Source organism: Thyridium curvatum, assembly GCF_004353045.1.
Source record: "Thyridium curvatum strain D216 chromosome Unknown NODE_46_length_333320_cov_79.933738, whole genome shotgun sequence".
Lineage (NCBI taxonomy): Eukaryota > Fungi > Ascomycota > Sordariomycetes > Thyridiales > Thyridiaceae > Thyridium > Thyridium curvatum.
The window spans coordinates 130680-153143 of NW_022156801.1; the positions used below are offsets into that span (position 1 = coordinate 130680).

At 54.3% G+C, this 22464-nt stretch overlaps 8 protein-coding genes across 8 annotated transcripts; 4 read left to right on the forward strand and 4 right to left on the reverse strand.

The window, feature by feature from the left end:
- Positions 1–186: 186 nt before the first annotated feature.
- Positions 187–4855, reverse strand: E0L32_007509 (uncharacterized protein; the record flags this gene model as incomplete). Its single annotated transcript, XM_031142261.1, has 2 exons — positions 187–4411; positions 4605–4855. 2 exons carry the CDS (start codon positions 4853–4855, stop codon positions 187–189), a joined length of 4476 nt encoding a protein of 1491 aa, XP_030993483.1.
- A 1299-nt stretch (positions 4856–6154) lies between these two features.
- On the forward strand, positions 6155–6562 carry E0L32_007510 (uncharacterized protein; the record flags this gene model as incomplete). The annotated part of the gene is made up of 1 exon (XM_031142262.1): positions 6155–6562. One exon carries the CDS (start codon positions 6155–6157, stop codon positions 6560–6562), a length of 408 nt encoding a protein of 135 aa, XP_030993484.1.
- A 1686-nt stretch (positions 6563–8248) lies between these two features.
- On the reverse strand, positions 8249–10031 carry E0L32_007511 (uncharacterized protein; the record flags this gene model as incomplete). The annotated part of the gene is made up of 3 exons (XM_031142263.1): positions 8249–9266; positions 9323–9736; positions 9796–10031. The coding sequence occupies 3 exons, from the start codon at positions 10029–10031 to the stop codon at positions 8249–8251; spliced, it is 1668 nt and encodes a 555-aa protein (XP_030993485.1).
- A 587-nt stretch (positions 10032–10618) lies between these two features.
- On the forward strand, positions 10619–12248 carry E0L32_007512 (uncharacterized protein; the record flags this gene model as incomplete). Its single annotated transcript, XM_031142264.1, has 2 exons — positions 10619–11021; positions 11077–12248. 2 exons carry the CDS (start codon positions 10619–10621, stop codon positions 12246–12248), a joined length of 1575 nt encoding a protein of 524 aa, XP_030993486.1.
- A 669-nt stretch (positions 12249–12917) lies between these two features.
- On the forward strand, positions 12918–14804 carry E0L32_007513 (uncharacterized protein; the record flags this gene model as incomplete). The annotated part of the gene is made up of 5 exons (XM_031142265.1): positions 12918–13432; positions 13470–13575; positions 13631–14133; positions 14187–14259; positions 14322–14804. The coding sequence occupies 5 exons, from the start codon at positions 12918–12920 to the stop codon at positions 14802–14804; spliced, it is 1680 nt and encodes a 559-aa protein (XP_030993487.1).
- Positions 14805–14817: 13 nt separating this feature from the next.
- Positions 14818–16602, reverse strand: E0L32_007514 (uncharacterized protein; the record flags this gene model as incomplete). The annotated part of the gene is made up of 1 exon (XM_031142267.1): positions 14818–16602. The coding sequence occupies one exon, from the start codon at positions 16600–16602 to the stop codon at positions 14818–14820; it is 1785 nt and encodes a 594-aa protein (XP_030993488.1).
- A 507-nt stretch (positions 16603–17109) lies between these two features.
- Positions 17110–18966, forward strand: E0L32_007515 (uncharacterized protein; the record flags this gene model as incomplete). Its single annotated transcript, XM_031142268.1, has 2 exons — positions 17110–18007; positions 18368–18966. The coding sequence occupies 2 exons, from the start codon at positions 17110–17112 to the stop codon at positions 18964–18966; spliced, it is 1497 nt and encodes a 498-aa protein (XP_030993489.1).
- A 111-nt stretch (positions 18967–19077) lies between these two features.
- On the reverse strand, positions 19078–21309 carry E0L32_007516 (uncharacterized protein; the record flags this gene model as incomplete). The annotated part of the gene is made up of 3 exons (XM_031142269.1): positions 19078–20221; positions 21009–21208; positions 21304–21309. The coding sequence occupies 3 exons, from the start codon at positions 21307–21309 to the stop codon at positions 19078–19080; spliced, it is 1350 nt and encodes a 449-aa protein (XP_030993490.1).
- Between the last annotated feature and the right edge of the window lie 1155 nt (positions 21310–22464).

Here is a 22464-nt window from a genome sequence, read left to right on the forward strand (position 1 = left end):
TGTCATGTTTATGCTGAATGAAAGCACGGGAGCAACCCCTCACAGCAGGTCCAAAGAACATGGTCAAACTGGGAAACCAAGAAACACGAATGACACTCGTCTACTCCCACTAAAGAGGATGTAGGGACCTAGCTTCCTCCCCGAGCCAAGAGTATCCTATCCTCCTTCTGATGTCCACAGCTAACACTAGGCCGGGAGGACTGTCCCGACAATTCCCAATGCGCTTTCAAGGCAGTTCACAATCGAGGAGCCAGTAGTATCCTGCGTCAGCGTGTTCGTCGCCAGGCAAGTGAGCGCGTTGCCGGCCGCGAACGGGCCCAGCGCCACGACGCAGAGCGGAATCTGGATTAGCAGCGCCGCGGAGCCATTGCTGTCCTGCATGGCCGCGCACGCCGAGGGCAGGGCCTTCGGGCACGACGCCTCGAGCGCGGTGAAGAGGCAGTCGACAATGGACGTGCCTGTCGTGGAAAACGAGATGAGGTTACTCGCCAGGCACGTCGCCGCGTTGCCGACGCCGTAGACGCCGAGCGCCGCGAGGCAGAGCGGCGCGTCGATGAGGAGGCCGAGGCCGTTTATCGACGCGAGGCTGGCGCAGTTGGGCGGCAGGGTCACGGTGCAGCCTGCAGAAGCTGTAGGGGACGGGGCGCAGGCTGTCGGGATGACGGTAGTGGTCGGCGTCCCGGTCAGTGCTAGCGCCTGGTTCAGGCAGGTGACGATGCTGAGGCCGGTCGTGCTGGAGACGATGCTCGTCGTGGACAGACAGACGAGCGCGCTGCCGACAGCAAAGGGGCCCAGCGCGACCACGCATTGGGGCACGTCAGCAATCAGGGCGAGGCCGTTCTCATTCTGGAGGTTCGAGCAGGCCTCAGGCAGCGACGAGATGCAGGTGGCCTGGAGCGCATTGCGGAGGCAGTTCACGATGGTCGTACCGGCGGTGGTAAAACCAATGTTGCTCACGGACAGGCAGGTGGCGACGTTGCCGATGGCGAAAGGGCCCAGTGCGACCGTGCACAGTGGCACGAGGGGAATTAGAGCGAAACCCGAGGCGGAAGAGAGGGACGAGCAGGCTTGGGGCAGGGTGGCGGCACAGGCTTGTGCTGTTGGGGTTGTCACCTGTGTCACGAAGCAGGTCGTCGGGCCCTCCGTGCTTGTCGTAGTCTGTGGGCTGGGAGTTGTCTGTGTCGGTGTGGAGGATTCGCTCGTAGATGTTTGGCTAGCACTAGTACCCTGCGTGCTGGTAATAGGACCGCTGGTGGCACTATCGGTGTTGCCAGCCGACGAACTGCTGGTAGTTGTCTGAGTTGAAGACTCGTTGGTATCTGTCTGAGTTGTTGAAGACTCGCCGGAAGTACTCTCCGCGGTGCTAGCCGGGGTACTCGTGGCAGTAGTCTGGCTGCTCTCCGTAGATGTTGTTTGGGCGGTTGAAACGGTATCGGATCCAGACGAAGTTGTCTGAATACTTGAATTAGATTCATTCGTAGTTGCCGTTGCCTGAGTGTTGGAAACACTATCATTGGTTGTGCTCTCGGTGCTACTGGCTGCAGAGCTGCTCGGAGTTGTCTGACTACTAGTCTCCTCGGTCGCAGTTGTTGGAGCCGTGGCAGTGTTGGATCCACCGGGTGTCTGAGTTGAAGACTCGTTGGTACTCTCTGTGCTGCTTGTGGCCGGTGGGTTGCTAGCAGTACTTTGCGTGTTTGTATTATCCTCCGTGGTGCTAACCGGGGAACTGCTGGCACCAGTGTTTGTCTGGCTGCCCCCCTCGGTAGTGGTCCCAGTACTTGCCTGAGTGCTCGACTCAGCGGTAGTGGTTCCGGCACTTGTCTGAATGCTGGACTCCGTGGCAGTCGTCCCAGTACTAGCCTGAGTGCTCGACTCTGCGGTAGTGGTCCCAGCACTTGTCTGGCTGCTCGACCCCTCGGTCGCAGTATTGGACCCGGTGCTACTTTCTGAATTAGAGCCGGTACTCGTAGCACTCGCAGCGGTATCCGAGCTACTGGTCGTGAGCTCGGCAGTGGAAGTCGTCGTCCCCGAGGCTGATTCGCTTGTGGTGTCTGTGCTCTGAGCAGCGGTTGACTGACTATTGGGCTGACCGGATGTCTGGCTCCCCGAGCTCGACGCAGTCGTCGGCGACTGGACTGTGTTCGAGTTGATGTCTGAAGAAGAGCTGCCCGTGCTGGAAGTCGAAGCACTGCTAGACCCGACGACACTTGTATCCGATGTTGATGAAAGCGAGGGAGCGACTGATGTCGTGCTTCCCGACGTATTTTCGCCCGTGCTAAGTGCTGAAGAGGCTGAAGGTGTGGTTGAGCCAGTGGATGTCTGACTCCCCTCACTCGATGAAGCTGTAGTAGACTGGGCCGTGTTCGAGTTTATGTCTGAAGAAGAGCTGCCTGTGCTGGAAGTCGAAGAACTGCTGGGCCCGACACTGGGACTAGATTCATTCGTAGTAGCAGTTGCCTGAGTGTTGGAAACACTAGAAGCCGTTTGACTGCCCGCACTCCCAGTTGCCTGACTGCTAGTCGCCTCGGTAGTAGTTGCTTGGGCCGTTGACTCAGTATTGCCAGTGCTAGTTTCTGGATTAGACCCGGTATTAGAATCACTAGGGGATGTAGCAGGAGTGGTATCCGTGTTGGAGCCACTGGCCGTGGCAGTGGAAGTCGTCGTCCCCGAGACAGATTCGCTTGTTGTGGTCTGGGCGCCGGCGGTGTTGGTCAAACCACCCGTTGTTGTGTCGGTGTTGATTGAACCACCCGTTGTTGTGGCTGTGCTCTGAGAAGCGGATGTCTGACTCCCGGAGCTTGACGCAGCCGTCGTTGACTGGGCTGTGCTCGAGTTAATGTCTGAAGAAGAGCTGCCCGTGCTGGGTTCTGAAGAGGCCGAAGGTATGGTTGAGCCAGTGGATGTCTGACTCCCTGCACTCGACGGAGCTGTAGTAGACTGGGCTGTGCTCGAGTTGATGTCTGAAGAAGAGCTGCCCGTGCTGGGTGCCGAAGAGGCGGGAGATGTGGTTGAGCCAGCGGATGACACGCCGCCATTGCTGGGACTCTGTGTGCCCACAGCCGACGTCGGGGTCTGAACGACGACGGTACCAACCGTACCCGTACCAGTCGGCGGAATAGTGAGCGTGATGGCCGTAGTCCCGCCGTACCCCCCGCTAATTGTCGTGTAGGGCCCTGTGAACGATGGAGGCGAAGTGGCGGGCGTCTGAACGACGACAGTTCCAACTGAGCCGGTGCCCGACGGGGGCAATGTCAGAGTAATTGCGGTTGACCCGCTGTACCCCCCACTAATCGTTGTGTACGGGCCCGTAAATGATGGAGCTGCCGTAAAAGGGGTTTGAACGACGACAGTTCCAACTGAGCCGCTGCCTGACGGGGGCAACGTCAGAGTGATCGGAATCGACCCGCTGTAACCCCCGCTGATCGTCGTGTACGGACCCGTAAATGACGGGGGCGTAGTAACTGGCGTCTGAACGACGACAGTTCCAATCGACCCGCTGCCCGACGGGGGCAATGTCATAGTGATCGGGATCGACCCGCTATATCCTCCAGTGATCGTGGTGTACGGACCGGTGAATGAGGGAGCTGTCGTGAAAGGGGTCTCGATGATCACCGTTCCGACTGTACCAGTGCCTGATGGAGGCAAAGTCAGACTGATTGGTACTGAGCCCGAGTATCCACCGCCCGTGATCGTGATATAAGGCCCTGTGAAAGCAGGGGGCGTGGTGATCGGTGTCTGCACGACAACCGTCCCGAGCGTACCGGACCCGGATGGGGGAAGCGTCAAAGTGATAGGAGTTTGTCCATTGTAGCCACCGCTGATCGTAGTATAGGGCCCCGTGAAAGTGGGAGGTGTAGTGATCGGTGTCTGCACGACAACGGTCCCAAGAGTACCAGACCCGGATGGAGGAAGCGTTATAGTGATAGGGGTGTGTCCATTGTAGCCACCGCTGATCGTGGTATAGGGCCCTGTGAACGCAGGAGGAGGCGAAGTGACCGGTGTCTGCACAATGACCGTGCCGATAGTATCAGATCCCGATGGGGGAAGCGTCAAGGTGATAGGGTTCTTTCCACCGTATCCTCCGCTTATCGTGGTATACGGTCCGGTAAAGGCTGGTCTGGGACCATCGGTGCCCGAGCTTCGAGTGATGGGGGTTTCGACGATGATTGTGCCAACCGTGTCGGTCCCAGCGGGTGCGAGGGTCAAAGTCTGAGCTCTTGTCCCATCGTACCCGCCAGTCAAAGTGGTGTACGGACCAGTGAAGGCAGGTTTAGGGTATTCGATGATGACAGTGCCCACGCCACCTGGTCGGCTGGGAGGGAATGTGATCGTGAGAGGATTAGAGCCAGCGCTGGGCGAGCCAGTACAGTATCCAGTAAGAGTGATGTAGCTTGCAGCCGGTGGCCCGCCACTAATGGAAGAAATACGGTTAGCGCCGACTGTTAGAGATCTAGTGGCCAGAAAAGGGGTAAGAAAATAAGTGAGACGACAAAAAAAGAAAAGAAAAGAAATAGAATGTATGATCAAAGAGGAAATAGTGAACAAGTGAAAGAGAAATCGGTGGCCGCAAAGGATACAGAGAGAAAAAAAGCAAAACTTCTCACTTGGTCAAAGTGGCCGAGTTGATGCTTGTCCCGGTGATGACACCCGAGATCGAGGTAGGACAATTGGTAATGGCGACAGTAACACCACTGACAAGAAGTGAAGTGTCTTGTGGGAAGAAGCTGTTGACCCAAACCGGAGAGTGATCGACCACAACGACAGGCTGGACGATCACCGGGGTTGGACACAGCTCCAGGGCAGACACAGCCAAGGCGGAGCCGAGAACAGGAATAAGAAAACGAGCGTTATGCATTTTAGACAAGATAACGTCTTGTTGCACGAGTTTGAGCATATACAGTAACGGGTGACTGAGGATATGAGTTTCAGTGGCCGATATTCACCCCAAATTGGTATCCTTATATACATCTTCTTTCGTTGTATCGTCTTCACAATCAGCCCAAGGACTCAAGCATCGCCAATCGGCTTCAACTTGGATGAACTTGAATCATTCAACTTGTCTAGACCATCCTTATGGATCATTGTCTCTCAAATTTCGAACCGGAATGTTCATAGCCTGAGGGTTTGTACGCGGATCAGTCTTCGTGTCTCACGATCTTTGCTGCATAGTTACATATGTACAAAGGCTGCGAGTCTGCAACTCGACCTCCCCGCCAGGTACCATTCTCGTAAGAGAGGCATAATACTGGTACATGAGGGTGAAGTGAAAGCCCTTGGCAGGACGTATGTATGCCGGTTTGTATTTGAAGCTTGAATGAAGCCACTCGATAGTGGTCGCGAGACACTTCGAAGCGGTCGGTCCCAGGTCGCGGCTGGGGGTCATTGCGTCCACGTCTCGGTGGCAGGGCGGCTGGATTCAGCTGCATCAGTCACGCCTAGCCGTGGAGGTCATGTTGTCCAGTCTTATCTTGGCTTGTCTGCCCTACGTCATTGCCATACTTGTCTACACTTGCAACCACGCCCTGCCTCCATGCGTTCGGCCATATGGTTGCTGGATTCCTGGAGGCTCCAGCACGCACACACCACCAGACATCCAAGGTCCACATTGCACAGTGTCGCTCCCAACCGACCAGTGATATCGTGAACTGGGATAATTAGCTTCCTCTTCCACAGGGAACACATGTTCATGCCACTAGTCTCCACACCCGTTTACTCGGCGAGCTCGGAGAAGTGCCACTTTTCCAGGGCGGCGGGTCGGCGGGTAGGGAAGGGAAGAGCAGAGAGACGTGATTCGTCGAGATCACTAGCTGCTTCCCGCTCGAGCTGAACTTGTCGCAACTCAGCAGAGCCTCTTGGCCACATTCCAGGCTGCGCTAAGATCCGATTGGACGCACGCAATGCTCATCCCTTCAACGTCGATATTTCGTGGCACGACCTCTGGTGTCTCACTGAAGAAAGTCAAAATCACGAAACTCTGAGAAACTTGGATTGTTTTGGGATAACGAGGTCGTCCAGATCATCTGCATTCGGACTTGCTTGTATATAAACATCTCATGGGGTGTTCTCCGTATCGTGAAGAGAGGTCTCTGGCTTCTCCAGTCCTCCACAGCCCGAAAATTTGACCACACCTTTCTTTTTCACTACGCCCCACACTATGAAGGCGATTCTTTTCCTGGTCAGCTCCCTGGCCAGTGTCCTGGCAGCCGCAGACACAACGTCATGTGAGCCAACCTTGGTCATGCCTCCCATTACAGTGACCCGCCGCGAGCCAAACCCTACAAACATTGGGGCAGTCGAGACCCCTGTTGTGGGAACCTACACCGGTACCAAGATCTGCACCGCTCCTGAGTGCACAGGCAAAGTGGCACCAGGATATGCCCCTGGCCATTCTGGTGTTGACACACCAACCACCCTTGTTTCATCGGCATCCACGACTCGCAGCACTTCCACTCCCGAAACTTCAGCCACATTCGTTACCGTCAACTCGGCCACCAAGGTATCAGCTATTCAATATATCGGTGCTGCCTCGCTGGTAGCTTGTTGGATGGTCTTGGGGGCTTAGCCAAAACAAGTCATTGCGACTCATGAGGAAGGATCAGGATGAATTGTGTGTGGGCTTGTGATCATATCATTCAATGTACATATTGATATTGGGGACAGTTTTAATATCTCAGCAATCCTATGAAGAGAAGCACGGGTCAGCACAAGTTGGACGCCGCCCAAGTCGGTTTGCATCTTTGAGTGTGTTCTGTAGGCTAGGCTGAGATCGCTGGACTATGGCTTCGTGGTGGCGAAAATGTTCGGAACTAGCTCCCACAGCTGTCATTATGACCAGAGGCGGTAAGATCTAATAATCACTGAGCTGGGTTGAAGAGAAATAACCACGCCCTCACAGCCATGAAATAAGGTTGTCAGTCTACAAGTAGTAGTGGTTAAAAGAATAGCCGGAAAAAGACAAGAACTAACCAAGCTATTCAATGTTGCTAGCTGAGCTGAAGGCCAGTCTGCCAAAGAATGGACTCGTATGAAAACCAGCGCCGCCAACTGGAGCCTTGATTGCCTTGCCGGCTATAGTTCTAAAGAATGGGCCATCCCACTACAGTGCTAGATTCCGAAGGCCAAGGCATGCCGGGGCTTCTTAGCTGGGGTCGGGAGAACCCTGAACACCCAGGTATTTTACCCATTATTGTCGCCGATCACCTCTGTGGGTCACCGACCAAGCGAGCGCCACGCCGCGCCTACGTAGGCTGATGTGTCAGTGTTCCCCCCCCGCGCGTTGACCCACTCATACGCGAACGACGCCTGGCATTTCGACGATGCCCTCCCTCGGCATCCACGGCAGTAGCACCCAGTATACGACAGTATGGCCCAAGAATGTCAAGAAAAGTTATGGGCCGGCGTTGCTTTTGTGGCTTGACGGCTTGAGGAGTGGGACCTGCGCCATGCATTAGTGTACGATGGTGTAGGGTGAGACAGCATACTGGTTCATGTATGCCTTTCTCTCCCTGTCTCCGCGGGATTTCGATATTCTTGGTTCTGTCCTTCATAACTCCTTTCTACCGGACATTCCTACACAAGTGCCTCTGCTAGTGGCAAGGCAAAGTCGCCTGCCTGGGCTGAAAGGACTGTTACCCACTCTGGGTCCGCAAATTGCTTCGAGTTGCATTAGGGGCTGAGGAGCGAAAATGGAAAGTCACTTGCAATCAGATGTGACTGTTCACCTAGTGTCAGACCGTTTGCGTAGATGATATGTAAGGGTACCCTGAGAATCTTATTGGTTGGAGTTCTAACGGTCAGGGTTGGGAATGTCGTGGATGTTAAGATGGTACACAGCGCGGCTGTTCAGCTCCATGTGAACACAGGGAGGGGGGCTTCGACACGCCATAGTGAAGCCATTCAAGCCACTTGTTTCTTAACAGTTACCTCTACAGCTAGATAAGACATACTAACTGCCATCCTTCAAAAGAAAAGAGCAAGTGTCCACATACCTGTGTCAGTTCATGCGGCAAATGGCAGTGGAGCGACAAAAGGTCTTGGAGAGATGCCCAGGGTGCAAGACCTGTGTCAGGATCGTTCAATAGAGTCACGATGGTCTGGACCTCAGGGACTGGCCCTCAAATGGCCTGGCCCTCGCTTATGTGAAAATGCGATTGGTTGCTTTGAATAGTAGAAAGTCTATCACTGCAAAGTTCTAGATGAGAATGAGACAACGGGTCATGTCAGCCATAGGATGTATGCCAGGATGCAACTAGGCTGATGTAGGCGAGACAGCATAGCTGTTCAGATTCTTCTCTCCCGTCTCCATATCCGTCACCCTGCTGTTGGCGTCGGATCCAGAGCCTTCCAGGACGGCGTCCGAGTCCACGTGTTCCTGCCAGCCATCCTTGAGACCTCCAGCGGGCGGGCTCAGATGACAGAAACAGATATAAGCGAGAGCGGAAACTATAATGCCGATAGGCAACGCAAATATGTACAGCCTCTGAGCACCGATGGGAATGCTCTTCACGCCCACCTGAGCCAAGAAACCAGGCAGACAAGGAATGATGCCGGTAATGTATGCTGCATACGCTCTCCAGTTGACCCCTCCCTTGTACCAATAAAGACCATCGTGGTCTCTGGTAAACAGGTGAGGCACGACCAAATAGCCACGGCGTACATAAAAGTAGTCTGCTATGACAACACCAATGATGCTCGAGAGGAAGATCTGGTAGGAGCCGAGGTAGCTGGTGAACGTGAAGGATGTCTTGAGCAAATTCCACGGGGTAATTGCAAATGAGAGCACAAGGCAGATTATGGCGCCGCGGCGGATGTTGACATAGCGAGGAAATAGGGCGGCAGTGTCGTTGCCGGCGGCGATCAGGTTGGCAAAAATCTGGGTGGTGACTTGGGCAAAGGAGAAGCCGGCTGCGATGAAGAAAACGGCAGCGCGACGGCGAGGAGAGTAGTCTGTGGTCAGGAACATGTCCAGCAGAGCGTTGGGATCCCATTGGACATTGCCAAAAATGACTCCGCTGCTCGAGGTGACAAAGATGCCAAAGAACCCAACCACGCCAAACGCCACTGGCATCCCGATGATCTGCGTCCATAGAGCGTCTTTCGGCCGTCGGGCATAACGCGTGATGTCAGCGTTATTAGTCGCAAAAGTGGCAAAGTTGGCCGCTTGTATAAATAGTTGCGTAAGGAAAACCCAGGCATGAGACTGCCCCGCGGGAATCTTAGCCCCCTGCTTGACCACAGGACCAATACCCTTAGCCTCGACGATGGCCCTTTAAGGCGAGTCAGTGCACGAGCAGGTAGATGTTCTCTCTGAAAGTGAGCTTACCAGATAAAGAAAGCGATGAGACAGCTGATCATGATGACAGACTTGACCAAGATCAACTTGCGGAACTTGTGAACTTTGAACATTGCGCAGAACAGTGTCAAGATCCACGCAATGACGAAGCCAATCATCCGGCCACCTGTCATAGTCACGTCGGCCGGAAACGGGTTGGGCACCTTGGCTATCGTCGGGAAGATGGCGTGGAGCATAACGTAAACCGAATTGCCAGCAGTGACGCCTTGAACGCCAGTCCAGATGATTGTCATGGCATCGCGATTGAAGATTGGCCAAAGACTACCGAAGATGCCAAAGCTGGACCGAGCAATTGTGGGGAAGCCGAGATGGTAGACCGCTCCGGCCCGGCCGACGGCCGTCATGAAGGTTGCTACTATAAGATGGCCAACAATGACGCAGATCCTGAACGAATGTTAGCCCAGCCTATGTGAGAAGAGGGAGTATCAAGTCCCGATACTTACCATGATTCCCACCATGCCAGCCCGGCTTTCACTCCGGTTGAGGCAACAGTCCAGCTGGTGACACTGGCGCATTCGCCGAACCAAAACAGGCCATAGGTCCACAGACCCCAGATTCGATTCTCCTTGGGAATAGGCAGAAGATCATGATTGCTCAGATAAATGTCTCCCTTCTCGCCCTCTTCATTGGTCTGATTGACCTCTAGTCTCTGGAGGTAGTAACGAAAAGACTTTGCCATCGTTTTGGTGCTGTCAATCAAAGGGGTCAGAACTGTAGCTAGATGAAGACCACGCTCCTTCTGATCCACGTTGCGGCCCGTTAAGACGGATCATGGTCATTATATCCTTCGACAAGTCTTGAGAGTTGGTAGAGCCTTTGCTTCCCTAGCTATATTCGAAAGAATCTTGATATCAAAATGGCTTGTGCCCTGCTCATTCTAGATGGGATGATAAGCCAAAGACGAAAGATAAGAACCATGAGATGTGACGACTAAAGCCAATGGAATCGTGTGATTGGTGGGGACCGTCAACTCTTCCATCGGCGAAAGCGCGATTGAGGCTTCGCCCATCGCCCGATCGCCGCCAGTCCATTAGTGCAGGACAGGAACACACGTCGGGTTTGATGCAACTCGTAATGTCTCCGACACCGCGCCGCACCCATCCCGTGCTTAAAGTTGAAAGGATCCCAAAAGATGACAGAGACAATAAAAACCAAGGCTAATCGTAATCGTACGGCGTAAAATTCCTTGATGCGATCGTCGAGATCTGGCTTATCAAGGGTGGCACACCATTTCGAGTTCCTAAACACAGCCCTTAGTCAACCAAAATGGCCACTTTGACGGCAGCATCCGAGGCCAACAAGGCCAAGGTCACTGCAGAGAAAGTCGCCCAGTGTGTTGCTGACGTCGGCCTCTCACTTCCACCACAGCATATGCAGCAATGGCACGAGATCATTGCTTCAGTGCAGGAGTCCATCGACCTTGTCGAAAGTCTGCCCAACTACTATCCTAAGGTGGACTTGGAAAAGTATCCACGAAAAGATGTCCACCGGCCGGCGAATAAGGATAACAAGGGAAACGCCTGGGCGTGGAAAGCCAGAATTGAGGGCCAGACTGATGGGCCACTGGCAGGGATTACCTTCTGTCTCAAGGACAACATTGCAGTCAAGGATGTTCCCATGCTGCTAGGAACAGATATGTTCACTGACTATACTCCCGAAATGGACGCAAGTATGTTTCTGCTGGCCAGAAAGTTGGCAAATCACGGCACTGACAGGTTCTCTAGCCATAGTAACTCGAATCCTGGAGGCAGGAGGCACAATTCTCGGTAAAGCAGTCTGCGAAAATCTCTCCCTCTGCGCATCGTCATTCTCAGCGGCGACTGGACCTGTCGAGAATCCCTATGCCGAAGGATACACTACTGGCGGTTCTTCGAGCGGCTGCGGGCATCTCGTTGGCGCCAAGAAGGTCGACGCTGGCATTGGAGGTGACCAGGGCGGCTCCATACGATTCCCAGCCAGCTACTGCGGTATTGTGGGAATGAAGCCGACCTGGGGGCTGGTGCCGTGGACGGGCGTAGTGACACACGACCCTGTGCACGACACGGCCGGCCCCATGACCCAGACGGTGGCGCTCAATGCCAAAGTGTTACAGGCGATTGCTGGTAGGGACGACATCGACGACAGGCAATACGCCTCTCCTTTTCCGTCACAACTTCCTGACTACTCCGCGTCATTGGGTAAGGGGGTCAAGGGGCTGAAGATCGGCATACTCAAAGAAGCTTTCCAGTTTGGTGTCATTGACCCGCGTGTCAAGGCCAAGGTCACGGAGGCTGCAGAGCGGTTTCGCGAGCTCGGTGCCGAGGTGATTGAGGTAAGCGTGCCTCTACACACGCACGCAGGGCACATTGTCAACTGCGCCCTGCGGCCAGCTGCGGCGCTGCAGGGGTATCTCGGAAAAGCGTGTGGGAGACGAGCGCTGTACATGACCGACCTGGCCGAGAAGATGACTCCGCTTGACCAGGCCAAGTTCGACAAGATGTTTGCGACGTCCAAGTTCTCCATGATGTCCGGCCTCTATGTGTGGCGCAACCACCCTACTCTGTACGGCAAGGCCATGAATCTGTACAGGCGTCTAAGAGATGAGTACGATGCCGTCCTCAGAGAAGTTGATGTGCTCATCACCCCGACCACCCCTTATGTGGCGAACCGCCATGCTGCTCCCGATGCCGGCCCCTTGGAGCAGATGAACAAGAGTAAGGGCGTTGCTGTAAATACAGTATGCTTCAACGCGAGCGGTCATCCTGCTATGAGTCTGCCATGCGGGATGTTGTCGGCCGAAGACGACGATACCATCCTGTTGCCCGTAGGCATGCAAATTGTGGGTGAGTTGTTCCAAGAGGAAATGATTTACCGTGTGGGAGCTGCATGGGAGGATGCATTCGATTGGAGAGCATGAGAGTCCTGTCCTTCCTGAGATAATAATGAAACACGTTCGCACCAAACTCTTGATGCATAACTCACGAGGTCCTGCTGACTTATTACTATCACCAAATCTACGCAGTGACCTTGTCAGGGAGAGGCTTTCAAACTCATACCAAGGCTAGGAGCTCCTTGCAAGCCGACTAGTGCCCATACTTTTCACATCCCGATCTGGGTTCGAGTACTCGAAGGTCATAGTACGGTCATAGCAGCCAGATAAGCAGACTTGCCCTCCAAAGGTGCGAAGTAGCACCATGTCACAGATAAGCAAGACAAGCATGCCAAGAACAGGCTTGGCGCCACCGCACTGCCAACCCCAACCGCTTCATCGGCGAAACCCCGATTCTTATCTTACTCCCTGGCAGTCGCACGGACGCCGTTCCAACGTGGGGACCAGACTAACACGGAAAATGCACGACAGTTTCATCCGACCAGGGAACGTTCCGAGGTCATCTTTTTTTTAATAGTATTTTGCAACTGGGCGACTTCTGTTATTTGATTCTAATTGTTGAATATTCATTCTTCTCTCCTTGTCACGAAGCTGGAACCCTGACAACCCAATGATACGATGGCCACACCTTGCGAAAAGCAAGTCGCCGCACAGGGAGTGGTGGAGGAGCCGATTTTCTCCACCACCTCCTCCGATATGAGCACCACCGATGTGACCTGCGAGAGCGCCGAGCAAGCTTCAGCACCACCGCATTCAGAAGCCACTCCGTCAGACACGAGGGAGGGTCTTTCAAAAGCTCGACACATGATCCTCGTAGCGAGCATGTTCCTCACTCTCTTTCTCCCCGCGTTGGACCAGACAATCGTCTCGACTGCCCTCCCGCGGATACTGTCGAGCCTCTCGGCGGCTGGAGGCAATGACTCTGACGCGGGCTACACTTGGATCGGCTCGGCATACGCTCTTGCGCAAGCCGTTGTGCTCCCGGTGTTTGGCCAGGTCTCGGAGGTTGTCGGACGCAAGTGGACGTTCTTGACGGCCATTGCGATCTTCACGATAGGCAGTGCGCTTTGTGGCGCTTCACAGAATGTATCAATGCTCATTGCCTCGCGAACGGTACAAGGAGTGGGTGCTGGAGGCGTGACAAGCTTGGTTTTCATTCTGATCGGCGACTTGGTCGGAACAAGGTTAATAGCATGTCTGCTACTCGCTAGGTAGATGGCAAGAGCTAACAATGCATCGAAATCACAGGAAAAGAGGCAAGTATCAAGGGTTCATAGGGGCTACCTGGGCGGTGGCCTCCGCCTTGGGTCCAGTCCTTGGGGGTGCTTTCGCCGAGAAGGCAAACTGGAGATGGGTGAGAAACAATCTAGTCCCCATAAGAATCTAAATTGCTCACCTCTTCTATCTAGTGTTTCTTTGTTAACCTCCCAATCTGCGCCTTGTGCATGGCCGTCATCATCATCTTCCTCCAGATCTCTCGGCCTTCCATAACACTGCGTTCCGCGGCCAAGCAACTCGACATTTTTGGCATCCTGAGCATCGGCGTCTCAACCGTGCTCTTCCTCCTCGCCTTTGAGTGGGCGTCCCAAGGAGTCTCCTGGTCATCTGCCCAAGTTCTGACGTGTCTGATTCTGGGTATCGTGGCAATGGGAGTATTCTCATTTGTGGAGACCAAATCCACGAAGCCAGTGATCCCTCTTCGCTTCTTCACACATCCGACGCGAATCGGGTCGTATGGCAGCACATTTATGCACGCAATGGCCTATTCCGGCCTCAACTATTACACACCGCTCTATTTTCAGGGCGTTCGAATGCAGTCTGCTTCGGAGAGTGGCGTAAGCCTGCTCCCTCTTGTCCTGGCGTTCGCAATAGTGAGCACCGGGAGTGGCTACTTCATAACAGCCACAAAAAGGTTCGTTCACGATGCCTGATGCGCGGAAAGGCAGTCGCTAATACAGGCAACAGATACCAAGAACTGATATGGGCCGGGTTCATTGTGGCAACAATTGGCTGTGGACTTATGGTTATGTTAGACGCGGTACGATTGCAAACTACACAAACTTGTTCAACCTCCCAGAGGGTTACTAAACTGTTGCACAGAATACAAGCACCGCAGTCACTTCAGTCATTCTCATAGTCACAGGTATCGGTATAGGCCCCAACTTCAACTCGCTCCTGATCCCTATCCACGCCTCGTTTGACAGTACCTCAAAGAACTCAGACATAGCTCTATCAGCCGGCGCCTATGCCTTCATTAGGGCTATTGGCTCGAGCCTAGGTATCAGCATCAGCGGGTTGATCTGTTTTGAGAAGTTGCGACGGCTCGGAATAGGTGGACAAGACAACATCAGCCTAACTCGAGCTATTGAGTCGTTGCACACCATGTCAGAGTCTTCCAAGCAACAAGCCGTGCTCGGATTTACAGACGCAATGAAAGACATGTTCATCGAGGTGACTGTCGTCATGGGAGTGGGCATGCTGCTCAGTTTCCTTATCAGGAGACATCAGCTAGGTGACAAAGTGAGGTCAGATCACCGTATTGGAGCAAAGAAGGCGCTCAAAGTGGAAACTCAGGAGGCGTAGCGTACTCTATCTTCTAAAAGGTAGTTCCTGTAGACGAGCCCTGCATATCTATCCAGAATTGCATATCAAAATCCATCGCCATGTCATCCAAGCTGAAGAGTTGGGCATTCTGCTGCTGGAACTCCTCCCAAACAAGATTCTGAGACGGTGTAGTCGGCTTGTCCTCGAGCCGTCCGATCGTGGTGTACTTGGCCAACGTCCCTGACGACAGTTTTCGGTAAATTTCGGGCATCTTCCGGCCGGAACTCCACCTCTCGGTCATAGCTGATAGGACCATACCAGTAGATTGGATCGCATCATTGACTTTCGCCCAGTCGGCTGCTCGTCGTATGTCTTCGTCTGTCCACAAGCAAAAGAGATGCGTAATAGCAGCAAGAAAGAGCCAGTGCACTGCCATCCACGTCGCGTCGAAGCCGCCGCGTGAGTGGATCTTGGAGTAGAACTGGAGAACCTCGCCAGCGGCTTCAAAGCACTTGTTCAGATGCTCCGTTGAGGGTTGGGGATTCACTGGCGAGGGCCGGTGGATGAACATGGTGACATTGAAGTAAGAGTGATGGAACCAGTCGAGGATATGCGGTGCGCTCGCTGCGTGAGGTGGGATAGTTTCATGCCATTCTTGAAGTCTGGTCTGCATGTCGGCAAAGAACGTAGCACTCGGCTGACGAAGCTTTTGGTACAGAGTGTCAGCAACTTCGCTCTGAATCTGCCGTATCCGGAAACAGTGCGCAGCAATTTCTCGTTGCCGTGTCTCCTTGAGGCTTATCCCCAACCCAAATGGAGTCCTCATCGGCAATGTAGATGTGATAAAGCCATCTTCCAGAATCGTGGGGCGCCCTAATGTGTTGCCAATGGCTCGATCCATGCTGTACAGTGACCAAAATAGGCGGTGTGATATGTCTCGGGTGGACACATCTTCAGGCTCAATATGAAGATTCAGGTTCGAAGCTAAGCGCATGGCACTGCCCAGTAGATGCCAGACGATTGGCTTCTGAGGGTTGTTGATCGAGAATACCAAGACAAGGAGGATCGCTTGGAGGCTCTCAATGGAGCGATGGCGCAAAAGCAAGCCGACCATACCAAGCGCCTGTTGGTGATAGGAGCTCGCGACATTGGAAGCTGCAACATTCCAGTCTGTCCTTTCAACGTGTTGGACAGCAATGGCGAAAACCATATAGACAACTACAGCTGAGATCGGGCAGTCCATAGGGTCCATCCTGTAGAAAGCATCCAGATGGGCATCGAATTCGCTCTCTGTCAGGATAAGATATTGCCACTGAGCTTCGTCATAGAGGTCGAACAGCTCTATCATCCGAGGCCGCTCCGGGATAGAAGGGCTTTGTAAAACGGGGAGGAGGTCGTCAAATCCATGCCGCTTGGACATATTGGTGCTGACGTCGTCTCCCTCTTCCTCGCCTGGAATCGATTCGAGTATGCCGCGCTTATATGCCAGCCGGAGAGCGGATTCCACGAAGGCGAACCCACTGGAAGCACCCAAGTATCGGCTTCCTGGAAGGACTGAGACGGACTCGGGGATATTCGTTGCGGAGAGATTGTGGACTGGCAAACATGGGCTATGCTGGACATGAATGCGCTTCTCAGCAAGTTGCTTCTCCAGTGTCGCGACGTGACTTTCTAGCTGGAGGACATATGTTCGTGGGACGACTTCTTCTGTTTCAGGATCCGTCATGACACATTCGACACCAGCGCTGATACAGCCAGAGCATGGCTTCAATTCCGTGTCACATTTCTGCTTCCTCCGGCGGCATCTATCGCAGACTGGTACAATATGAGGACGCATGGCCGGCGTTATCGCGATGATGCTTGAAACAGAGCTGTGGACATGACATTGAGAGGCATGATAGTTCTCACCAAAGGAACTTATGATAATAGGGTTAGTCAATCAAATTAGTGTCCCAAGTTCTCAATTAGTCAAGTTCCGCGAGATAAGAGAAATGACACTACATGCAATGATGGAACCTTATCTTTCCACCTAGTTAGATCGACGGAATCATTACCCGGTGCACGCCTTGGATCTTTGCTGTTTTGTGCCTTTCGATAATAACTCCATCTCTGGGATTTCGTCCCAATGTCGCATGACGAAGGAGGCCAGTCGCTGGCGTGCATGAAGTGCAGGAATCATCGCGTGAAATGCGATCGGCTCCGGCCTGTGTGCAGTCGATGCTCCAGACTCGGTCATTCCTGCATTTACCCAGACCGGAGTCCAGCCACTGCATACGTCAAATATGTGCGAGAGCTCGAGTCAAGGGTTGCAGCACTTGAGCAACAGTTGTTAGAGACTGATAGCATGAGCTCAGTGACCGACTTGGACAACAGACGTGGCGTAGCGGTAACAGGGAACGAAGGTCGACTGGCCCGGGCGTCGTCGGCTGATCATCTCATCGACGATCTATTTGCCCAACCAACTTCGACAGGTGCACAGAGCTCCAAAGTTAAGACCCTAGTGGACGGGCTGGCCCAGGTCTCCCTCGCAGCCATGACACCCCACGGAATGGTGGCCAGAACGCAGGACACTGTTCTGCGATCTCTCATCCTAAGCGCCTCGCTGCCACCAGCCCATAGCCATATCAACCAACTCTCCTACCTGGAATTACCGAGACAGCAGATCGCCGAGCGGGTATGTGCACGGTATTGTGACGACATTCTACCTGCGTTTCCAAGCCTTACGGCCGAGCAAGTCCACTACCACTGTCAGAATGCCTACAAAGCCAACAGTGCATACTCCTGCTTTGTGACTGCCACCATCCTCGCTACCACGGCCATCGTCATATCACCAGGCTCGATACAGAACGCCGCCTCGCTGTATTTCTATGGTCTATCGTGCCTGGAGACTGCTATGGAAGAGGGCAGTGGGTGCTTAGATGATATCCTACTGGACCTTGAAGTTGTAATGCTCCTGGGGCATTTCGGCAGCCTTGCGGGGGATACGTTTTCTGATCCTTGGGCTCTCAGCGGCCTTGGGATTCGAATTGCTGTTGATTTGGGCCTGCACAAGGCAGTAGACACAGATCGGAAACGCAGATTGTTCTGGGCAGCATACATCCTTGATCGCAAGTGTGCTGTAGCCAGGAACAAGCCATTGGGTCTGCCAGACGAGGCGATTGCTACTCCTTCTCTAGCTTTGGCTCGAAACTCAGTTGAGCTATTCCGCATCATGTCTGAAGTCTACAAGCACGCGATGTCAGGTACGGTGCCCTTGCAGCATGCATATCTGAGGAGACTCGACTCCTGGGAAGAGAGGTCTCGACTTGAGATGACCTCATTACCACACGTTCTGTCGCAGGACATTGCTCTGATAAGAGATATAATTGCTTCGAATAGTCTGTAAATTGATGGTACAAGGCTTCGGTCAGAATTAAGAGCTTGGTGGAGGAGCTTATGCTCGCGTGACGCGCCCTGTGTCGACTAAGTCCTCGCACGCGCACGTGCTCTTCCAATCTCGTCCGACTCATACCATCTTCCCCGTCCATAGCTCAACAACAGAAGTCATTCCGCCCACAGCAGACAGGTGCACACTCTCCCCAGCTTGAGATCGGCCGCAACAGAAATGGAGCAGCACGAGACGACAAACAGCCAGGGCGGCGCCGCTGCTTCACAAACGACCGTCGTCGTCGCGTCACACAACCCCGTCAAGATCTCCGCCAGCCTGCAGGGCTTCTCGCGCATGTTCCCCGGCGCGACGCCCACAGCCCGCGGCGTCAGCGTCCCCTCCGGCGTGGCGGACCAGCCGTTCTCGGACGCAGAGACGCTGCGCGGGGCCCGGAACCGCGTGGACGCCGCCCGGGCCGCCGCGCCGGACGCCGACTACTGGGTCGGCATCGAGGGCGGCGTCGACGACGCGCGCGGGGGCGCGCTGCAGTCTTTTGCCTGGGTCGTCGTTGCGAACAAGGAGGGCCGCACGGGCGAGGCGCGCACGGCGGCGTACGGCCTCGCCGAGGAGACCGCGCGGCTTGTCCGTGGCGGCATGGAGCTAGGCCACGCGGACGACGCCATCTTCGGCCGCACGAACTCGAAGCAGCGCAACGGGTCTGTGGGCCTCCTGACGGACGACGCCGTCGACCGGACGGCGTACTACGTGCAGGCGGTCATCTTGGCCCTGATACCGTTCAAGAACACCAACTTGACATTCCTAGCGGCCCCGTGAAGGCGCCGTGGTTGGTTCGGGGAGCGACATTGATTTCAACTACAGCAGAGCGACGGATAGAATAATCATACTAGACAAGATTACCACTTGAATCGTGACTCATACTTCATGTTATGATAGCTGTCGACACTTGGTCTCCGTGGCTGCAGAAGCGTCCTCCTCGCCTGCTGATGGTAAGTCCATCTCAACTAGCCACGGCATGCCGCGCCACGGTGCAGGCCGCAGTCCAATAGCCGCATTCACACAGAGGGTCTGCACACCAGGCTTGATTGCATGCTCTCCATCAAGCGAGATGTCCAGGGTACAGCATCCTCCGTCCATCCTAGGTGGTTCCTGATCCCGTGCTGGCGGCGGAGACTCCAGGGTATCCTGACCGGTAGTCCAGCTATCGTTGAACGGCAGTAGACTTGCCAGTACCCGGGACTCCCGTGCATCGACGAGGTTGCCACACGTCGGAGCATCTGATCCCCAGTCCTGGCCCGACGCGTACACTTCCCGCCGCCAGGTGATCGTTTCAGCGCCCCATGCCTCGTGGATATGCCCAAAGCAGTGCAGCCGCGGTCGCGCGCGCTCCACCGCTGACAGCAGGGCGGCGCATCCGGCGCCCGGACGCTTGTCGCCTGTCCGCCGCATGCCCGTCCCGTCACGGATGCCCAGCGACGGGCCATGCGTCATCACCACGTCTACGACCGGATCCCCGTCGGTCGTCATTGGGGGTATGCCCCATCTATAAGGGATGGACCGGTCGTACTGGAAGGCCCAGGTACCACACCGACGTGTCATGGGACTCGCAAAGAGCCGGAGGCGCGCAGGGCCGGAGCGGGTTGGTATCGCAAGGGCGTGCAATCCTTGTGGGAGTAAGAAGATGTTGTCATCCCTAGCGGCGCGGTGGATGAGGTCCCAGGAGGTCCTGGTATCCTCGTCACTCTCTACGTTGTTCTCCAGAGGTTCGACATTGGCTGTCCGCGAGTGGAGATCCCTGCTGTTGCCCTCTTGTTGCCGTGAATCCGCGAGACTCTTGGCGGACTTTCCTTCCCAATAACCTTGCTCGAGGCTGTAGTCATGATTGCCAGGTATAACTAACTTCAGGGGTGCATCGATGGTACGCAGCACCGCTAGTGACTTCTCAAATTCTGCGGAACGGGAGTCATTCGTTAGGTCGCCGCAGTGGAGGACCACATCCGCCTTGGGAAAGGGCACATCTTTTAGATCGCCAGCGTGGGTGTCGGAGAGAATGAGCATGCGGACCTTGTGCCTGGAGGAGCATAGGTGTCTGGAGAAGACACGGGTAGCAGGGCGGACTGAGGAAAGGAGTCTTTGAAGCATGTTGCTATGAACGATCTCCCGAATTTGCAGCGAGGCGAAATTATCAGCGTGAAATGTCCTGGCTACCGACAGTGAAGGTTCTTAGGGAAATATTTATGAGTCATGATATTATGCACTGCTAGAATGAACGCTTCAATATCCAAGGTTTGGTGCACAGACAGCCGGTCAGTCCCACGCTTAGCATCGAGCTGGGACACCAGGCAAGAACATGCAGGTAGAGAGCAGCAGCCAATTGCGCGGTTTTGCGTTCATACCGTTGAGGATTATACTCACTATGATTGCCGCTAGGTCTCGTAAAGGAAGCAACATCGCCATCCGCACTGGACAATACAAAGCCGTAGGGAGTGTTCATGTCAGTGTGTTAGGTGCTTTCATATCGAATTCCTTATGGGAAAAGAACCATCTAGCTTCAACTAACGCTCAGCAGGAGCTGCATAGATATTCATAGTTGAGAAAGGAAGACTCTTACTCCCAATGTATCTTCGCAAATAACAATCATACACATACCCATAATCGCCTAGTTCCCAGACCCAAATGCAACTCTAACCTTCGGCCTCGGTATTTATCTTCCTGCTTTCCTCTCGGCGGACCGAACAAACCATCAGATGGCCTCCCCGTGGCCCGCAGTCCCTCAGCACCGCGGGCACGTCACGATGCACCGGCAGCTGCTGCACCTGGGCATGTTCTTGTTGTGGAAGTTGCCCGCCGCGTCGCACGAGGCCTGCATGTTGCTCGCCGTGCACATCTCGTATATGTCTAGCGTGTCGCACTCGATGTTGGCCATGGCTGTGTTGGGTGCCGGGGGCATGCTGGCCGCTTGATCAGCGACGACGGGGGCTGCGGCGGCGACGTCGGCCAGTACGAGGCACAAGGCAATCGTGAATGCTTTTACGGCGGACTTGAGAAGCTTTGTGAGCTGATGTCATTGAGTGACAGTTTGTGAGGGTATCACTGGTCCCTTGTGAGGGCCGAAAGAGGCTGAGTCATCGACGTCAACCGAAGAGAACATACCTTCATCTTGGGGGTACTATGTGAGGCAGTGATTAACAGCGTGTGGAAGTGTGCCGCTGTTGGTCGATCACCGAAGCTTGGCAGGTTGCTGGTGAAGATCACAGCTAGATGCGGGTTTGGAACCGAAGGTGACTGGCTGAGATAGCGAGAGGCTGATGAAGGAAGAGATAAAAATAAGACCGGAGCTGCAACTCGGCAAAGGCACGTTCGTCCCTGCTGTTCTTATATCCCAATCCAGGACACCTCTCGAACCGGGTTTTCGCAAAGGGTGACTATGTTTGGATTCCGGCGTCTTGGCCTGGGCTCGAACTCTATCCCTTTACGTATCAGTCCGAGAAATGACAAGTCCGCTTTCTCTCAAAACAGTTTAGGACAGAAGAAGGGGGGTGGGAAGCGAATGTGCGGCTGCGACTTCTCTTCGTCCCGGCGAGTGCCAAGCGACGCCGAGAACCGGGATGAAAGGAAGGGGGAGGTAGGCCCGACAGATTTTTGGTATGCAAGAAGCACACATGCAGGGGCGGAGCGAACGAGCGAACGAGGTCTGGTGCTTGCGATGTCTATCGGAAGAGAGGTTTGGGGGCCAACATGGAGAAATAGACATTAGACTAGTTCATATTCTGGTGCTTGCCCAGTGTTACGGAGATTGCCAAGAAAAGCCCGTGTCCAGACGAGCTCCGGGACGAGCCACACTTACATGGACATTACATTGAGCCGCCTGATGAATATCCGGGCTTGGGCCCTGGAAGAATGCACGGTGCCACCGACACGTGCATCCGGATTGAGGGGCCAGAACGGTGGCCGGAAGACTTTGGTTCAGGTCGGAAGCACCGGGTGGATCAGGATGCCACTGGGAGTAACTCGACTGATTGAATTCATCTGGCAAGTTCCATGAGGCCAGAGGGAAGGCCTCGAGATGGGCCTAGATGCTGTCTGGTAGGTAATTTGCAGAACAGGGAAGCTGGACATATCAACGAACGATGGCACCTTGGACAAATTAATATGACGGCCGATTATATATAGATCACTACCCCGGGCCATAACATGTAACCTGAGTTGGAGAGTTGCAAGTGTAGTTGAAGCAGTGGGTGGAGTTGCGAGGGATCTAGAATGTCTCGGGGCATGAGAGGACCTTTCTCTGGCTGATATGAACAAGCTCAATTA